Source organism: Solenopsis invicta, chromosome 11 (genome assembly GCF_016802725.1).
Source record: "Solenopsis invicta isolate M01_SB chromosome 11, UNIL_Sinv_3.0, whole genome shotgun sequence".
Classification (NCBI taxonomy): domain Eukaryota; kingdom Metazoa; phylum Arthropoda; class Insecta; order Hymenoptera; family Formicidae; genus Solenopsis; species Solenopsis invicta.
Window position 1 is genome coordinate 10,099,196 of NC_052674.1, and position 16,169 is coordinate 10,115,364.

The 16,169-nt window shown below is 41.0% G+C and overlaps 1 protein-coding gene across 1 annotated transcript in view; it reads right to left on the bottom strand.

Annotated features, from left to right (window-relative positions):
• LOC105200279 (headcase protein) overlaps nucleotides 1-16,169 on the bottom strand; it is a 158,672-nt gene that overhangs the window by 123,633 nt on the left and 18,870 nt on the right. The window contains 1 exon segment of the mRNA XM_011167755.3: nucleotides 7,349-7,445. Within this exon segment, the coding sequence (XP_011166057.2) occupies nucleotides 7,349-7,445 (97 nt within the window).

Consider the following 16,169-nt stretch of genomic DNA (forward strand, 5'->3'; position numbering starts at 1 on the left):
TCTGAATACTTATTCACGGGCAATATAAATTTTTTTTTTTTTTTTATTAATTGCTTATTAATATTACAAAAGATATCAACTACGTAAAATCAATCGTGAAGAGCTGCAAATTTTTATATACAGCGCACGAAGTAAAAATGTTTAGTTGAAAGGAAAATTATCGCGTTAGTTTGAACGGGTCGTTAAGTGTGGAACAGCACGTCCCTGACAATTGCTTTAATTTCCGTGACTCTTCAGTCTAATGAGCGCGAGAAGGAAAGAGGAACCGTTGCTCATTACCATTCATAATCCTGTTCGTCAAAGAGAGGTCATCGGTTGTTTCTCTTCATAATGATGATGAGGATGAGGAGAAAACACGCATCTGCCATTTCTGATTTCCTTATTCTTTCCACTTCGTCGTTAAGAAAAAATTATGCGTACTCACGAGAAAGTGAGCGCATTGTAAATACGAAAAAAACCATTACTTCAAGTGGCTTTTTAACTTTACGTTTCGACAAAGTATATACTGCTTTTTTTTTATAGTCTAATGACAAATTTCATACGGAAATAAGTACGGAAGAGAGCAAAATCTTTCATCAGTAATTTTTCTTTCCTTTATTTTTTTACCACAGGAGAATAATAAATTATTTTGCGTGACATTATTTTCATCGTGCGAATAAAACGTACATCGATCACGTTCTAGCCAACCATGTTCTTTCCTTCGCTCTCGAAAAAAATGGAGATTACCCGGGTATATCAAGTTTACGGACAAAAATACTATAGTGTGCGTGATGTGGAGCGAGAGAAGCATAGAGCTATCTACCATCGATCCGATTGAGGTAGGTCGAGTTCTCAAGGGAACCACGACTCTTATCCCAGTTCAGGGATAAATTCAAGGACAGTCTGATCGTCTGCGACTCAAAGTCCATATTGACGACAGTCTCGTAACTCGTATTATCACAAAAAAATAATTGCGTCTTTTAAACTGCATATTAATAATAATGTCGTAATAGTAAACGATAAAGAAAGTTAAATATAAACGAATTACTTAATCTCTTTAGCGCGACGATTTATATATATATTGAAAAACAATATTCCTTCCCAGTACAGATATATATTTAAAAAATTTCTAATTAAAACAATTTAATTAATTTAATTAAAATAAAATTCAAAACTTCGCTAATCTCAGACATCGTTCGTAATAAAAAAATATTGAAAGATGGAAAATATCGAAACCATATTTGCTGCACTAATAATTTACGCAACTATTTTACGTTCAAGCACACTCTCTTTTCGTCTTTTTCCTTTTCAATTTCTCTTTCTCTCTTTCAGTCTCGCGAATAACAGCGCGTTGAATTGCGCGAGTTGCGCAACAGGAAGGCGAACGTTTAAGCTAATGACCTTTAATGCAAACCTCCATTGTGCGTGAAGAGTCTGCAATGAGGGTTAACGTACAAAATGTACTCAGAAAACAAAAAAAAAAGAAAGAGAGATAAATTATGAAGAAAATTGGAGACGCGCGCGCCAGAGAGAGGAAGAAAAAATAAGTACATATATGTATATAAATATTCTTGCAAATATCTTCTTTCTAATTTAGTGCAAAGTAAAAACTTTTTTCTAAATCAATTTTTAATTAATAATTTTAATTAATAATTTTCTATCAGTAGTTTTATAATTGTACGATTACAATAAACATTAATGTGTTGCACAATCTTTTTTTCAAAGATAATCAGAAGAATAATCTGAAGTAATTTTATTTTAATTTTCAAACGTAAAAATTTCTGAACTCAATAATGATTAAAACTTCAAAATCCAATCAAAGTTTAACTGCTGCAGATGGAATTGTATAAACATTTCTCATAATATTGGTTTTTCATTGACGTCATAATAAAATTATTATAACGTGGCCTAACTGTTCGAAACGCGAGCGACAAAACTTTCATTCACTATTTTGCACTGGCTTTGAATTTAATCAGTACCAGTAGTGAGAAGCGGGAGGATTACGTTACTTGGGAACAACTGCTTCAAAACAGCGTGATTGTTCTTGCGCTGGCTTGACCATGAAGGGTTAATGCGTCTCACGTTACTGCGAGCGTGGCAAAAAAATCTTGCTAATAGCAACGGTTTAACAATAGGCAGTTAACATTTCGGAAATTACGTGGAACTAAACTTAAAAGTTAGTATAAAAACAACTAGCAATCAGCATTACATAACAGTAATAAAGATAAAGAATTCCGTTTACAAAAAAAACTATTTCAGCAAGATATGTACATTATTAACATTCAATAGATCAACATGAAAATCTATTTTGCGTCCGCTGTTCGTTGAATATGTAATAATTTTGCCGTTAAAATTATATTAATGAATAAAAACGAAGGTGCATTTCGATGTTAAAGCATTAATTTTGAAATTAGTAAAATCACGACGACAAAATATGATTTTCTATTAAGTCGATCCGATCGGAAAAATTGCGTTGGTTCATTAAAAATTAATGCCTATTGAACCGACGAGCAAGATATGACGCAGGCAAATTCTCGAAACGCAAAAGGATGTTCGTAAAAGAACCGCCTCGCTCTTCTAGAGCAACTAAATTACGAGAAAAGCTTTTCGACGTCGTTCTTACGAGCGGTCCTTTTAATTAATCTCTGCCCCCTCGAACACGAGTATCATTGAGAACTCTAGCGCCACTTGGTATAGACCAACGAGAGTTCCGCGCGATCCTCGAGAAAATTACGCGATTCATCCTTTGCGAGGTAGATTGATCTCGTCTACGCCGTACGATGTTCTATAGTCTTTTTTCTATAATTTTTTTCCTTTGGTTAAAAAAATTCATAAATAATATATTCAAGAAAAGAGGGAAGAACGTATGTCCATAAAAACTTTTATAGACATAAGCTATAAAATTTTTTTTAAGAAGCGCCATCGACGCCGTCGATCAATTCAATCGAATCCTTTTAAAAGTCAAGCGTAACAAAAAAAATTCAGGTAGTTATCTTAAATGTATTTTTGCACTAAACAGCTTTATCTTGAAAAAAATAGAACTATAACTCTCAACAGAGCTTATGAACAGATTACGTCTCGCACAGCGTGGCCTTGTCAGAAAAAGCGTAGTTCGCGAATGTTTGCTAACGGAACGATCTCTTATCAGAGTCGAGCTAGGCTGAGATAATGAGGGCGATGTGATGCGTTCAGCGGCGAAATATAACGCTCGGCATAAGCGTCAGTTTCAGTGAGGTATTTCATTCTCAAAATTCATTTCTAAGAAAAAGCGAGAGAGAGAGAGAGAGAGAGAGAGAGAGACTACACTCTCTTGCTTTAAAATAACTTTACTGTAATATTTTCTAAAAAAAAAACCTATAATACAATAGGTGTCGTTCACTTAATTAATTAATTATTCTTACTGTTAATTTGGGAGTATTGTGCGGATTATTTATATCTCATTCATCTTACACAATTTTAATTATGCAAGAACAGAAGGTGAAAGAAGCGGAGTATTGTGCCGTCTGACATTTTGCCGGCTCAGTATTTTCTGCAAGCTGGCGCCGCTGACATTCGATGCATTTATCTTCGTCACAGCGCCCAAGAAACAATATTTACCGAGTCGCGAGATAAAGAGCCGCGGTTCGTGCGGCGTACTGCAATAATAAACTATCCCGCCGATGTAACGCTTAGCGTATCGAGTATTCGACGAAATGATAATATTCGGGTCGTTCAACCGCCTCGCGCACCTTGGAGGGAGAAATTCACAAAGCTGCGGGAGTTACGTAAAAATAAACGACATGCGTGCTCGCGCGTGCGCGCGGGACGTGTTCCCACACAGCGTTTCACGTTTAAGACAGCGAATTTTAATTATCTGGAATATCAAAACTGGATAATAGGCGCGGATTTATGACTCGAAATTACTTGGTCGATTTATTAAAGGTCAGCCGGGGAAAAAAATAACACGTTGCGAAAGAAAATGCAGCGGCGCCGTAAAAACGTCCGCGCCGCGTTAGCTGCAGCAGACGCTTTGAATACGCGAGACATCGTGTTATTACCTTACGAACGTTGACCGCTTTTGTTACGTACGGAGGTGGATAAAAGCGCGACGAGACGAGGTATATAAACGATCGCTGGCGAACGCTCGCCCGAGTCGCGGACCACTCCTAGTTTCAGCGTCTATATAAGCCACGTGTCGAGTTACTGTTACTGCATCGTGGCACGCCACTTTCCCATTTCCACTGCTCCTCCTGTCCGATTTATCGTTAGACACCGCCGCGAGGTCGTTCACACGAGGAGGAATTCGCAATCGCCCGTCGCGATTTGCACACACATGGACGCGCCTTCGCTCTTATCCCCTAAAAGAAGCCTCCATGTATTTTCGCAAATTCTACTCGACCCTCCGTGTAGGTGTGTATTATTTTACTGTCGGGTCTGCGAAATAACAAAAATCGCGAGAGGGTGCGAGACAACGATATAGGAGAGAACATTCGGAAGATTCTTTTTCTTTTCTTCTCCCCTTGCCTCAACGGTGTCTTAACAGAGGGTCTTAACGGAGAAGTTATCGCCATGACTTCCAATTCACAGCGGCAATCCCCGGGTCTTAAGCGATTCCGCGGGGAACGGCTGCGCATCGGTATTCAGCGCGCAAAAGGCAAAGCTTGCATTTTGCAATTCGCGTCGCATCGCTCGCGCAACGCAGAAGAAAGGGGTGACCCACCCTCGATACGAGAGGGTTACGCGAGATGGAGAGCGAGAGAGATAGAGCGGGGCGATTGTTGCGGGGACGTGGTTGCCATGGGAGGATAGGACTCTCGGAGGGTATTTCGACAGCTTCCAGCGGTTTACAATGGTGCCCTGGTTCCTCCAGTCTCTTCTCCCTTTCCCCTTACCTCCCCTTTGCCTCCCATGCACCCTTCATGCCGTTGCACGCCAATACATAGACGCTCGCATGAGGCGCGTTCTCGCGCGCACGAGATCGATCTCCCTCGAGTTACCTAACGGGTCTCGTTAGGCCGGCCGGCCGGCCGGCCGGCGAAGCTGAGAGAACCGGTATTATTGAAAAACTGGAACCAGCAACCGCCGCTGGTTCGTCGGTGAAACACGCTCGAGAACGGCCACCGGAGAACCTTATTGCGCAACACTAACCGATAAAAGAGTGCGACGTGAAAATATTGCTCGCCCGACATTTGTCCATTTTTCCACTGGCGTGATGTAAAGCGCGAAGGCATGTACAGCGCGTTAAAAAGTCTTTGTCAGAATTGTTAATTAATCATCTATGATGTTACGATACTGTCGTTGAGTGCCGAGTATCAAGCGCAAGTAAAAAATTGTTCCTCGATAATAACGAATGATATATCGCTTGTATTTTCAGGAAGATTTCCCTAAAGCGTATTGCCTCGCATATATCGGTGCAATAATTTGGTGGGCAGTTTGCAGTGGGCTATAAACGTCATGTCGAACCGTATTGTGTTTTGCCCCCAAAAAAAATATTGCCCCGTCCAATAAAGTAGGACCAATTTTATGAACGCGCCACACGACAAACGGTCCCACATATAAAAAGTCGCGGAAGAAATGATTGCTGGTACTCCTCTGTTACGTCGATAATAACGACAACGGTAGTAATGCAGTAAATGTAACGACTGGTACACAGAAATTGTGCCGGGGACGCACTGCGGAGCGCTAATTACCCGCGTCGTTAACTTCTTTAACTGTCAGAATCGTGCACTGGCAGGTTTCCCAAACTACAGCCCGGGTGACTGTATCAAGACAAGTCATTTGGAACCCTGCAGAAGCGCGTACCCTACTCCAGAGGGGAGAACCGACTCCGGCTGCTTTGCCAGTTATCCTTTCTTTCTCAGTTCCCGCAAACAAGCGCCGAAATGGCAGGCAATTTGGAGGTCGAGGCCAGGTCCTAGGTCAAATTTTGTTAGGCATTACGAAACGGGGGTTGAAATGTGCATCACTTATAGAGCCTCCTCCCTCAAGGAGCCTACTTTCGGCTACATAATAGACTGACGCAGTATTTTATCGACGCGAAATATTAAAAGCTTCATTATATATCAAAAGGTATTATTTTCTTTTTGTATTAACATCGAAATTACAATGCTATATAAATTAAAATAATCATCTCTTTTATTCGATGCAAATCCTATATAATTTTCTATAAAATTCATTTATATAATTTATATAATTTAATAAATTTATATAATTTAATGATGCACGTTTCACGATGCGGAAGCTTTGTCCGCCCGTGTCCATATTTGTAATATTTCAAAATAAATTAAAATAATGCACGTTTCACAATCTAAATTATAAATATAAAAATAGATATATATTAACAATACATTGCGTTTTCTGGACATTGTATTCCGAACTAACGATGCACTCTCTCTCTCTTACAATCTCATAGTTTCCTGCAATCGATGCGGATGAGGAAAACAGTCAGTTAAACAAGATTAGCGCTATATAAACAAACGTTAGTCTAAACAGATCGCACTGATAATCCGGATTAACTTCTGGTAATCTTGTGTTAATGATATTCTTCAGCTTTTCCCGGATTACGATACTACTTACGGTACAGGTGGATAAGTCGTGATCGTTAACCAGGGTTGACATTAATTGACGTCGAAGCAAGAGGACTTTGGACGGCAAGTAGCAGGTCAAGGGAAAAGCGTAAGAGAGTAAAAGTATTCTTTAACGCCGGCGCATATATAGACGGATGGACGTGCGTGCGTATGTGCGTATGTGCGCGCGCAAAGAGACACATGCACACTACTCGCACTGCTCGAGTATTGATTTCCCCGCGTATTTGGGGTAGGACGACAGTGTTACGGGATGCGAAAGGATTCACTAGGGGCGTAGCTTATGCCTGATTTACGCGCGTAGAAAGGACGATGTCTTTCTAGGCTAAGGAAAGCTTAATTGAACAAGTGCCTACGACGAGATTAAACCTGATCGTTCTAATATTACTTTGCTTCTCCGTCTATTTTTTCATATTCTATTAAAAACTCGATGCTAATATTACTTTAACTGTCCGACAATTTTTTTATATTCCATTAAACGCGTATATTAATAATTTATGTATACTATAAAGTGCATATATAATTAAATCCGTATTTTTAATCAAATGTTAAATTATTACGCTTTATCATCGTTTCATTATGATAATAATTTACTTTTTCTCTCTTCGAGGCAAATAAAAAGTAGCCCCTGCCCCGAACGCCGCGTTACGCGACACGTTTAGAATGTCATAATCGTCAACGACTCATCACTTCTCGAACGGTCAGTCGGTCGGTCGGTCTGTTTCGCTTACGAAGCAACATAATTCAAACGCCTCGAAATTCGCGACGCGACGGACGTGTCGAAAAGTAAATACTTAATTACTCACCTTAATATGATAGGAGTTCAGCTTGGTGCGGGGCAGACTGTTGAAAGCGCTGAAGTCCAGACGTCGCGAGAAGATGCCATTGGCGCCGCAGCTTTGTCTGCAAGCAGACAAAATGCGAGCGTTAGACGACGCTGAACAAGCACGGCGATGAAAAATATGGTATACGCCATACGAATAATTTATGTCGCACGCATTCTCTCCGATATATTTATATCTGCTTGCTCTACGGAAATTCTAGAGTCACGCGATCGTTGATCGAACGACATGGGTCGTCAAGAGTCGTGAACGAACCCTTTAAAAAGCCACTAACGGAAAAGTTAGTGTTCCAGTGAATTTTTCGCGATTCATAATAACTTTGGACCCTCGGCCTCCTCTCGCTTGACAACTTTCCCTACAAGGACGCCAGTCGTACGACCCTCGTGCTTCCTTTATGCATGTGCGACGATAAAAGCGAACACGAAAGTATCTCTGAGCGCGTATGTCATGCCCGTGTGCGTGCATAATGCCGTTTTTCACCCAGCCCCGTGTCAATCGTCATAGAAGAAGCCAGAAGTTTCCCAAGCAGAGGGGCACAATTTATCTTCGGTGAAAACGCGATGCGGACCGATTATGTCAGGGGGATACGTAAACTTCGTTAAAAAAAATATTGATGCAGTTGAAAAAAAATCCAAGCGCTTCTTTCGAAATTGTTCGCCGGTTCTCTATTCTTAGGACAAACGAAAACATTCCTGCGATAAATTAAAATCAAATACAAACGCGGGATTAATATTCATTATTTGTGACTCTTTTTAAAATGTAATCGCGAAAACAATAGCGCAACGTTCCGCAACAACGTGGATTTAATCATAGCTAATGGGTCGAGATTAATGCTCAATTACACGCGAGGATCAATCATTTTCTACAACCGTACAATTGTAGCGCACCTCAAAATAAGCGCACACCGGCTTTTTCGTTGCGTAACATTCAACATAACACGAATCAATGACGGTCTCTCTCTCTCTCTCTCTCTCGACTTGGCTTGGTAGGAGATTCCGCTACAGGGGCACGGCAAATTAAAACGATAAAATAGAACAACAACAGGCGCCAGTGAGGTGGCCTCTCCAGGATACTCAGCGTAAGCGGGAATTACAGCGACGACCATAATGGTCGCCGGATCGAGCGCTGTGCAACATTGTAGTTGCGTCACCAGGAAGACGAGTAAGCGAGCGAGCGAGCGAGCGAACGCGCGAGCGATAGGCGTCAACATAGTAGCGAACGGTAAGGTGGGGATCAGCTACGACCTTGGCCTCCACTCTAGCGAGACCGTCCCTCTATCGCCGCCTGTATTGGTTGTTTGGCAATGTCAGTCGAGGGTCACGAAAATATTGCGCACCGTCGAAGGCAGGCGATGGTTTTCTAGGAGGGAAGGGGAAACCCCGCTCATTTGCATTATGCAATGCGCTATTCGAGTTGTAAGCCTGTTATCAGAGAACTATACGGTGCTACTTATCGCTCATTGGCTTAATCGTGCATTTTCCAATGTGAAATCTGGAGCGATTCTCGCGAGGATAAGTTCGGTGGAACGTAATAAAATAATTACACTGAACGATCGTTACTCTCTCGAGTCCTCTCTCTTTGGTCTCTGCCAATTTCGACTCGAGACCACACTGTAGTAGCTACGGCCTTGAGTCACATCAATGTGCGCAGAGAGCAGCGGAGATTTGAAAACAAACTCTACTACACGTACAGTTTCGTGTAGTAAACTCCGCGAAACTGTAAATTAAAGATAAATTTAGATTGAATTGTGACGAAGGCATCTTTCTCATGCTGATGACCATGGCTAATAAAGATCACGTTGCTCCAAAACGTGATTACGATCTGGAAAGCATGCGCTACGGAAATATAAAGTTCATTCTTCGCTTCTTACATAACCGCTGGCGCCAGACGTTGTAATTCCATCAACCGTCACAACAAAGTGGCAAATAGCGCGTTCGAAAGTATAGTCTATTTTTACATATTATGCGCAATAAGTGAACATACGTGTATTATTTACGTGTACCGCCTGAGCGTTACACCTTCCGAATTGTATATCGTTATCGTATTTCGCATCAATCAACACATTTTTCTTTTTCACCGCGCTGTCATGGTATTTAAACTACTCGTTAGTTCCGACAACAGAACTCACGTTGGTCGCACGATGATGATGATGATGACGACGATGACTAACGCGCGCTGTGTTATGTAACGTGTTGTTATGAAAACTTGGTTGCGACAGGCGCGTAGCTGCGCGCGCGCGGGCGCACGGAACGTTTCGCACGAAGTAAATAGCGCTGTTTACATCGCATTACCGAGATTAGTCGACAATGTAGAGGAGAGCCGATAAAACGCGAGAAACGCGCGCCGCGGCGCCGCTCCTTTTTTGCCGCCGCCGACGCCGTCCGCGCTTGGCAACTCGCGACACGTTGAAAATACACGTGAGTCGGTCGCGCGAGCCGCGGAAATTATTATCAACGCGCACCACACGCCGCGTCGCCGTCGTCGTCGGCATACCAGCCTTTAAAGTCGAGCTGGACAAAAAAAAGTTGCAAAAAAGAATTATCCGAAGCGCCGAAGGTTCGAACGCTTTGTTTTTGCTCAACAGAAATTTCCATTTCTGCATTTCAATCGGCATCAGCGGTGGATTACGCGTTCCGCGCAATAATACCGAGCGCTACGCACGTCGGACAAAGTAATCCTTTTAAAAGTATACGCGTGTGGGAAGCACATGCCGGCTAACTTTCGTTTTCGGCGAGGCATTCCTCGCATTCGACCGTGGACGACGCTGATAAAAAACAAATGAAAAACCGAAACCGAGAAAGAGAGAGAGAGAGAGAGAGACGTTGGAGAAACTAACGTCGGAATAAAAATAAGAACACGGTAGCGTACACGTGAAAGCCATTAAGTCGGACATAACATAAGTCGGCGGGGAAAAAAATAGTAGCCCGCAGTCCGATTTAGTGCGCACTAACCGGTTTCCCGTAGTTAATATACGCACACATCCGTGCACGCGCTATCTGAGAATGGTGTGCGCCACCCGGTACTGATGCAAGAAAATTATTATCTAACCTTGACGCGACGCCTCGCGGGACCCATGCGGGCTCCCGAATTTCGCGAGCACGTGTTGCAAACACACCGGAATTCGTCGTTATCGTTGCGCCGGCGACGACGGTGACGCACGGCAGCACGAGATGCCCCGCAACCGAGTCAGTGCATTATTTTTAGTCGCGGACGCAACCGCGTAGGGGGATGTACATGCATATGGAGGATATTTTTTTCTTTTTTCTTTTGGGCGATATCGAGGCGCGTAACGCGAGGCACGGTTCTAATCGCGCGTTCGAGTAACGCCATTAGCCGAACCGTGTATAACGTTTACGTCCGAATCCCGCTCAATTAATTAACTGCGTGGCGCTCAACTGTTTGCGCTCACGAATCAGTTTTTTTGTAATAAGAGCGCTTGACGAACGAGCGTATCAAATGTTATTGCACAGTATCAATGTTTTGCATTCGCGTGAGGATCAACCGCGAGATAACTTTTGAGAAAAATGTTAAGTAAATATTACTACCCCTTTTTACAGACTACCCTTTTTCATTGCTCAGACTGGAGGGAAGGAGAGGAAGGGAGAGGTAATAATGTGCGCGAAACAATGGGCAATGATGCCTAAACTCCATACACTGAGAAAAAAAATTACTTGATTGAAATTTTCTACTTTTATTAAATTTGTTCATGTATTAATGTATTTAAGTTAAATTTATGTATGCTTAAATTAAATATATAAATACATAAAGTTCAAGTAGTTCATGTACGAATATTTTAAATGAAAAAATTTAATCAAGCTGAAAAATTTAATCAATTTAACTTTTTCCTCAGTGCATTTTGGAGCACGATGTTTGACAATTTAATAAATGTTGCTAATATAAATTAGTATAAACGTATCTCTAATTAGAGATGTAATTACATTCATTAACTCTTCATAGACTACCCAGTTTTTCACCGCTTAGTCATCTGGGTCACTGATAAATGATATTCTAGTTTTTTTTTACTTTCGGAGCTCTAAAAAATTTTAATATACTCTCCTAACATTTAGGAATAAGAATGTACAATTATATGATCCGAAATGTTATTTTACTGGTTTTGTATATGTTCGAATTTGAGACAAAATCAACAAAATGGGGAAAAAAAACTCGTCAAAATATGATCCAGTTCAGTCTGCGGAGAGAAGAGAACAATAACAAGCAATTTGCACCTATCTATCCTTAAACGCTACGTGAAAAGATTTAACGTCTTTGTCGCGGTTAAAAACATCTGGTACAGAGCTCTCGAGCACGTCACGCGACGCCGCTGAATTAATTGGCATCGTAAAATGCGCGATTTATACGCTATGGCGTTCAGCAACGTGGGACCTGATCTAACAATGTTGCGCAAACAGTAGGCGTCATATACGGCTCGGCGCCGCGCCGGACGGAGCGGATAAGTTTTCGTAACCGAACACCGACTCGATACACACAGTGTATCGAGTCCGGTCGGTTGCACAGAGAGACGGATTACGTTTCTAGGAAGTGTTCTCTACACTTGACACCTTCCCCGCATCTCCGCGCGTGAATGGCGCGCCATCGAGGCGCAAAGAGGCCCTCCGGACATCGCGTATCACCTCCCGCAACCTGCCTTTCGTCCGCCGCCACCGTCCCGCGGCCACGACCCGGCCACGATTTATTACGCCGGCGACTGGAGTCGGTTAGTCAGCATTTCCGCGAATCGCACCGTCCGTTCGCGGTAATATCACGTTGCGCCGATCAGAGGCAAGTGTTCCCGCTTCGCTGAAAATAGCAACGAGCGAGCGAGCGAGCGCGCTCGCCTAACGATCGCCAAACAATCATGTATTCTTTGACTCTCTGTTGCTTACGTGCACAGACACGATTATTGACGAACGAAACGAATTGGCCACGCTCTTATGCACTCGTGTTGCGTCGTCGAAGCGACTCTACCGGACACGACATATGTTTTCGTCGAAAATATGCGTTTCGTGTTCGCGCACACTGCCGCGCGATTATGCAAACCCGTCACGTTTATCGCTAACCGCTCGACACAGGCCTGACCTATCTTAATACGTAGAACGATATCACTTCTCAGATTCGTTATCGCGGATTAATGGGCTCGATGCGCGAGGAAAGACGCCGATGACTGATTGGAGTCCAATAAGGTGTGAAGGATTCGCCCTTCGTCGGACGCGATCCAAAAATTTGCGAATTTTTATTTATATTTTTTCTCGCTGGGAGTTGACGCCGCTGCCAGAACATCGATGACATCACCGGGAATGTATATAGCGACGATAGATGCATCGGGGAAAACTGCGGCAATTGCAATGGAATATCGTGGAAGAGTATTTCAGGCGACTTACGTCAGCACACTTTATCGAGTGCCTGACCTAGGTCGCGATACCTACTCTATGAAGGGGAAATTTTTAGCTTAGGTAACGCATGGGTGGCAACAGAATCTATTTTAAGGGCGATTAAAGCCTAAAATAAAATAAAATAAAATTTGAAGGACTTGAAACCTAATTTTTTATTAAAAAGTATTATAAAATGTAAACTTGGTATTGATAAATCTTGTTGACAAATCATATAGTATAGAGAAATTGAATCAACATCTTTATCAATTTACATCAAAGTTCATTAAATCTTTAAATAATTATTTTTTGTTTAATATCTTTCTTTTTTTTTTAAGTCAAGAACGTGCAGCTTTTGCATCAAAAATATAAATAATTTTTTCAAAAGTTCAAATACAAGTTCAAGGACGTAAAACTTGTGATCGAAAAACTTCATGTAGACGGCTTGAGTCATCGAAAAATTTAGCATATTGAAATCCGATAGCGGATTTTTATAGAAACAGAAAACTTGATTAGATCATCGAATCACATATAGGACTTATATAGGGATATATTGTTTGTGCGTTTTTATGCGTTTACTTCACTCAGTCGCGTGACACATTCGTTTAACAAATTTGCAAAATCCTGAGTGCAGTTGCATCTAAATCGTGAATTTTCTGTAAAAAAAAAATTTCGAAAGAAACAGCATCGAAAAATCAAATTTAGCTCGTTCCATATTTATGTTTGTGATCAATCTGCATATTTGTGTGAAATTTGAAACTTACACAATTCGCTGACTCTCACATGCCGTAACTAAAAATATTCTCAGATCCATATGCATAATTTAGTAATAGATACGGCCGCTTGATACAAAGTTTTATTTTTATCTCATAAAACTAGAAAGAAACGTTATCACTGGCAGTGTCACATTCGAGGATAAATGCGAAGCATGAGTACGTGACTTTGTCTACAAACAAGATACAGATTGGAATGCTATCATTTGAAGTGTTTATCGATAGATACTTTAGCAACTTTTGTGTTAATTGGCCACACACCACGGCGACAGGAAAATATCTCTTGTTCGCGCAAAACTTGTGTTTTTCACGTAACAGTACAGCGAGGCGCGACGGCTCTATATATTTCAAATTCGGTCCAATTCTTCTCGGGGCGTCGATAATTTAACGGAAAGACGATAGTTTCAGAAGAGTAATCTGTATAGGCATTTTTCCAAGTAGAAAACGTCATCTTGTTTACGATGCTTACCGGCCGTTATTTACGAGCGCGGAGTTCTAAAAAAAGGTCCAAACGACAAAAGCAAAAGTGAAACTAAACGGAGCGCGGAGCTGTGTGGTTCAACAATATTTTTTTTTTATTTTTTGTCGGAGGCTTTATCGCATTTTTGCGTAGTTAGGCGATAACTGCGCTCGCGAGATGCCCTTCCGTCACACATCCATCGCACACATAGGACACACGTGCGCGCATGTGCACGCATTACGATAAGCGTGATAGACAACAACACATCTATGCGTCGGCCAATGCGCGCACGCGAAATTAAGCGCCACTGGGCGTGTCGCAAATGACACGCTCATGACACATTCGCGCATAAGTGCGCGCATCTTTTTTCCGGCGGATATGTGTGTGCGCGAATTGGACCGTGCCGGAATGCAGAGCCATGGTAAATAAAGACCTCGCGCGACCGCGAAGAAGCTAACCCGATAAGACTTCGCCGAAGATCTCCAAGGATGGAGATAAATTCTGCGAACTCGTTAATATTCAAGAGCCAAGCGGGATAAAATTATACTTATTTTCCTGGCAAGTAAGGCAAGCATCGCTGATCCACGATTACGTTAAGACGAGAAAGATTTCTAATGTGTCGTTCACATGTATGAGTATTCGGTAAATAAAATTCGATTGCAAAATATAATGGGTATCTATTTTTAAATATCATTAAACAAGTTACCTGATGGAGAAGTAGCATAGGTCAATATGTGAAAATGTGATTGCTAAAAGAAGTATGCGGCAAAAAATCAAACATCGCGCTTCATTTATCAGCTCCATTAAAGTAGCGGCGTAATCAATTAATTCTCCACCAGACTTGTGTAACAAGTTGCCGAAGTAAGAATTAAGAATGTTTTTGATGAGAAATGAAGTAAATATGCATATCAATAGTATAAATCTGGAAACTATGTAAAGAACTCGCATATATTATACATTGATTAACATTGCAAAGTAAGATTGTTATAAATCAATCTGCTTTATTTTCATTCGATAAAATTACAACAAACATAACAAATCTCTTTTTTCAACTTCCTTCATCAAAACATTTAAACGTTGATTGTATTACAAGATAGTAAATGAATATATTGATTAAAATATTTGTTGTATGCGTTTGCTACTTTTTGTCATCTTTCAAGCAGTACGATAGCCGACAGCACGGCGAAAGAATGTCGACCCATTTTCTAGCATCTGCTTTAAAGATGTTTTGGCTATACGAGCTACTAAGTTGTAGAAATTTAAAAACTGAGTGCTTCTTTAAATTTATTCTTTCTTTTATCATAATCAACAAAAAATTTTGGTCGCGAATACCCGAATTTTGGCCCTGAAACTAGTTGCAAAAAAGAAAATGACTGAAAAATTTGGTTTAAAATTTTATCAATTGTTAATGATACTTCCTCGTTAAATTTATAAATGAGTACTGCAAACTCAAGAGTAAACAAAAAATTAAATAACTTTTAAACCAATAAGTGAATTATGCTTAAACTTTATAAAAATATTCAAACATAATACTAGAATGTTTTATGAAATTTTTATATTTTTGTTACGTTTTGAGTTATAACCCATACTTAATTTTGAAAGTGTGTATCGTAGAGGCTGTGCCGTATTGACCAACATAAGTGGTAATTGCGATGTCTGGAGAATACGTTGAATAAGGAAGGATTTCCCATTCGAGATCATACGGCGCTTGTTTGACGTCATGTGCAACGTCTCGCGTTGCTCTCGTGGAGCAAAATGACTTTGTGTCCTGCCGGCCGTTTCTCTTGAATTGCTTGGTTCAAACGGTTTAATTGGTGCACGTAGCATTCTGCTATGACCGTTTGACCCGGTGGAAGGAGTTCATAATATAATACTCCATGTTCATCCCATCAGATGCAGGGGAGTAACTTCTTACCGTGTATATTACGCTTTGATGTCAAAATCATCTACCCATATTATCGTTGGTATATATATTAGCCAACCTTAATGACGAAACGACAAATAGCTTTAAAAGTTTCTATACGACGCTGTCAGCATCATCCAAAGTCAATGAAAACTTAGTTAATACACCTATCTAAAAAATAGATCGTAAAAAATAGATAATCTTTTCGTAAGCGTAAAATCGTAGGATTTCGCATGCAAAATTGATCGTTCGTAATCCGTGAAATTTACTTCCGACACGAAAC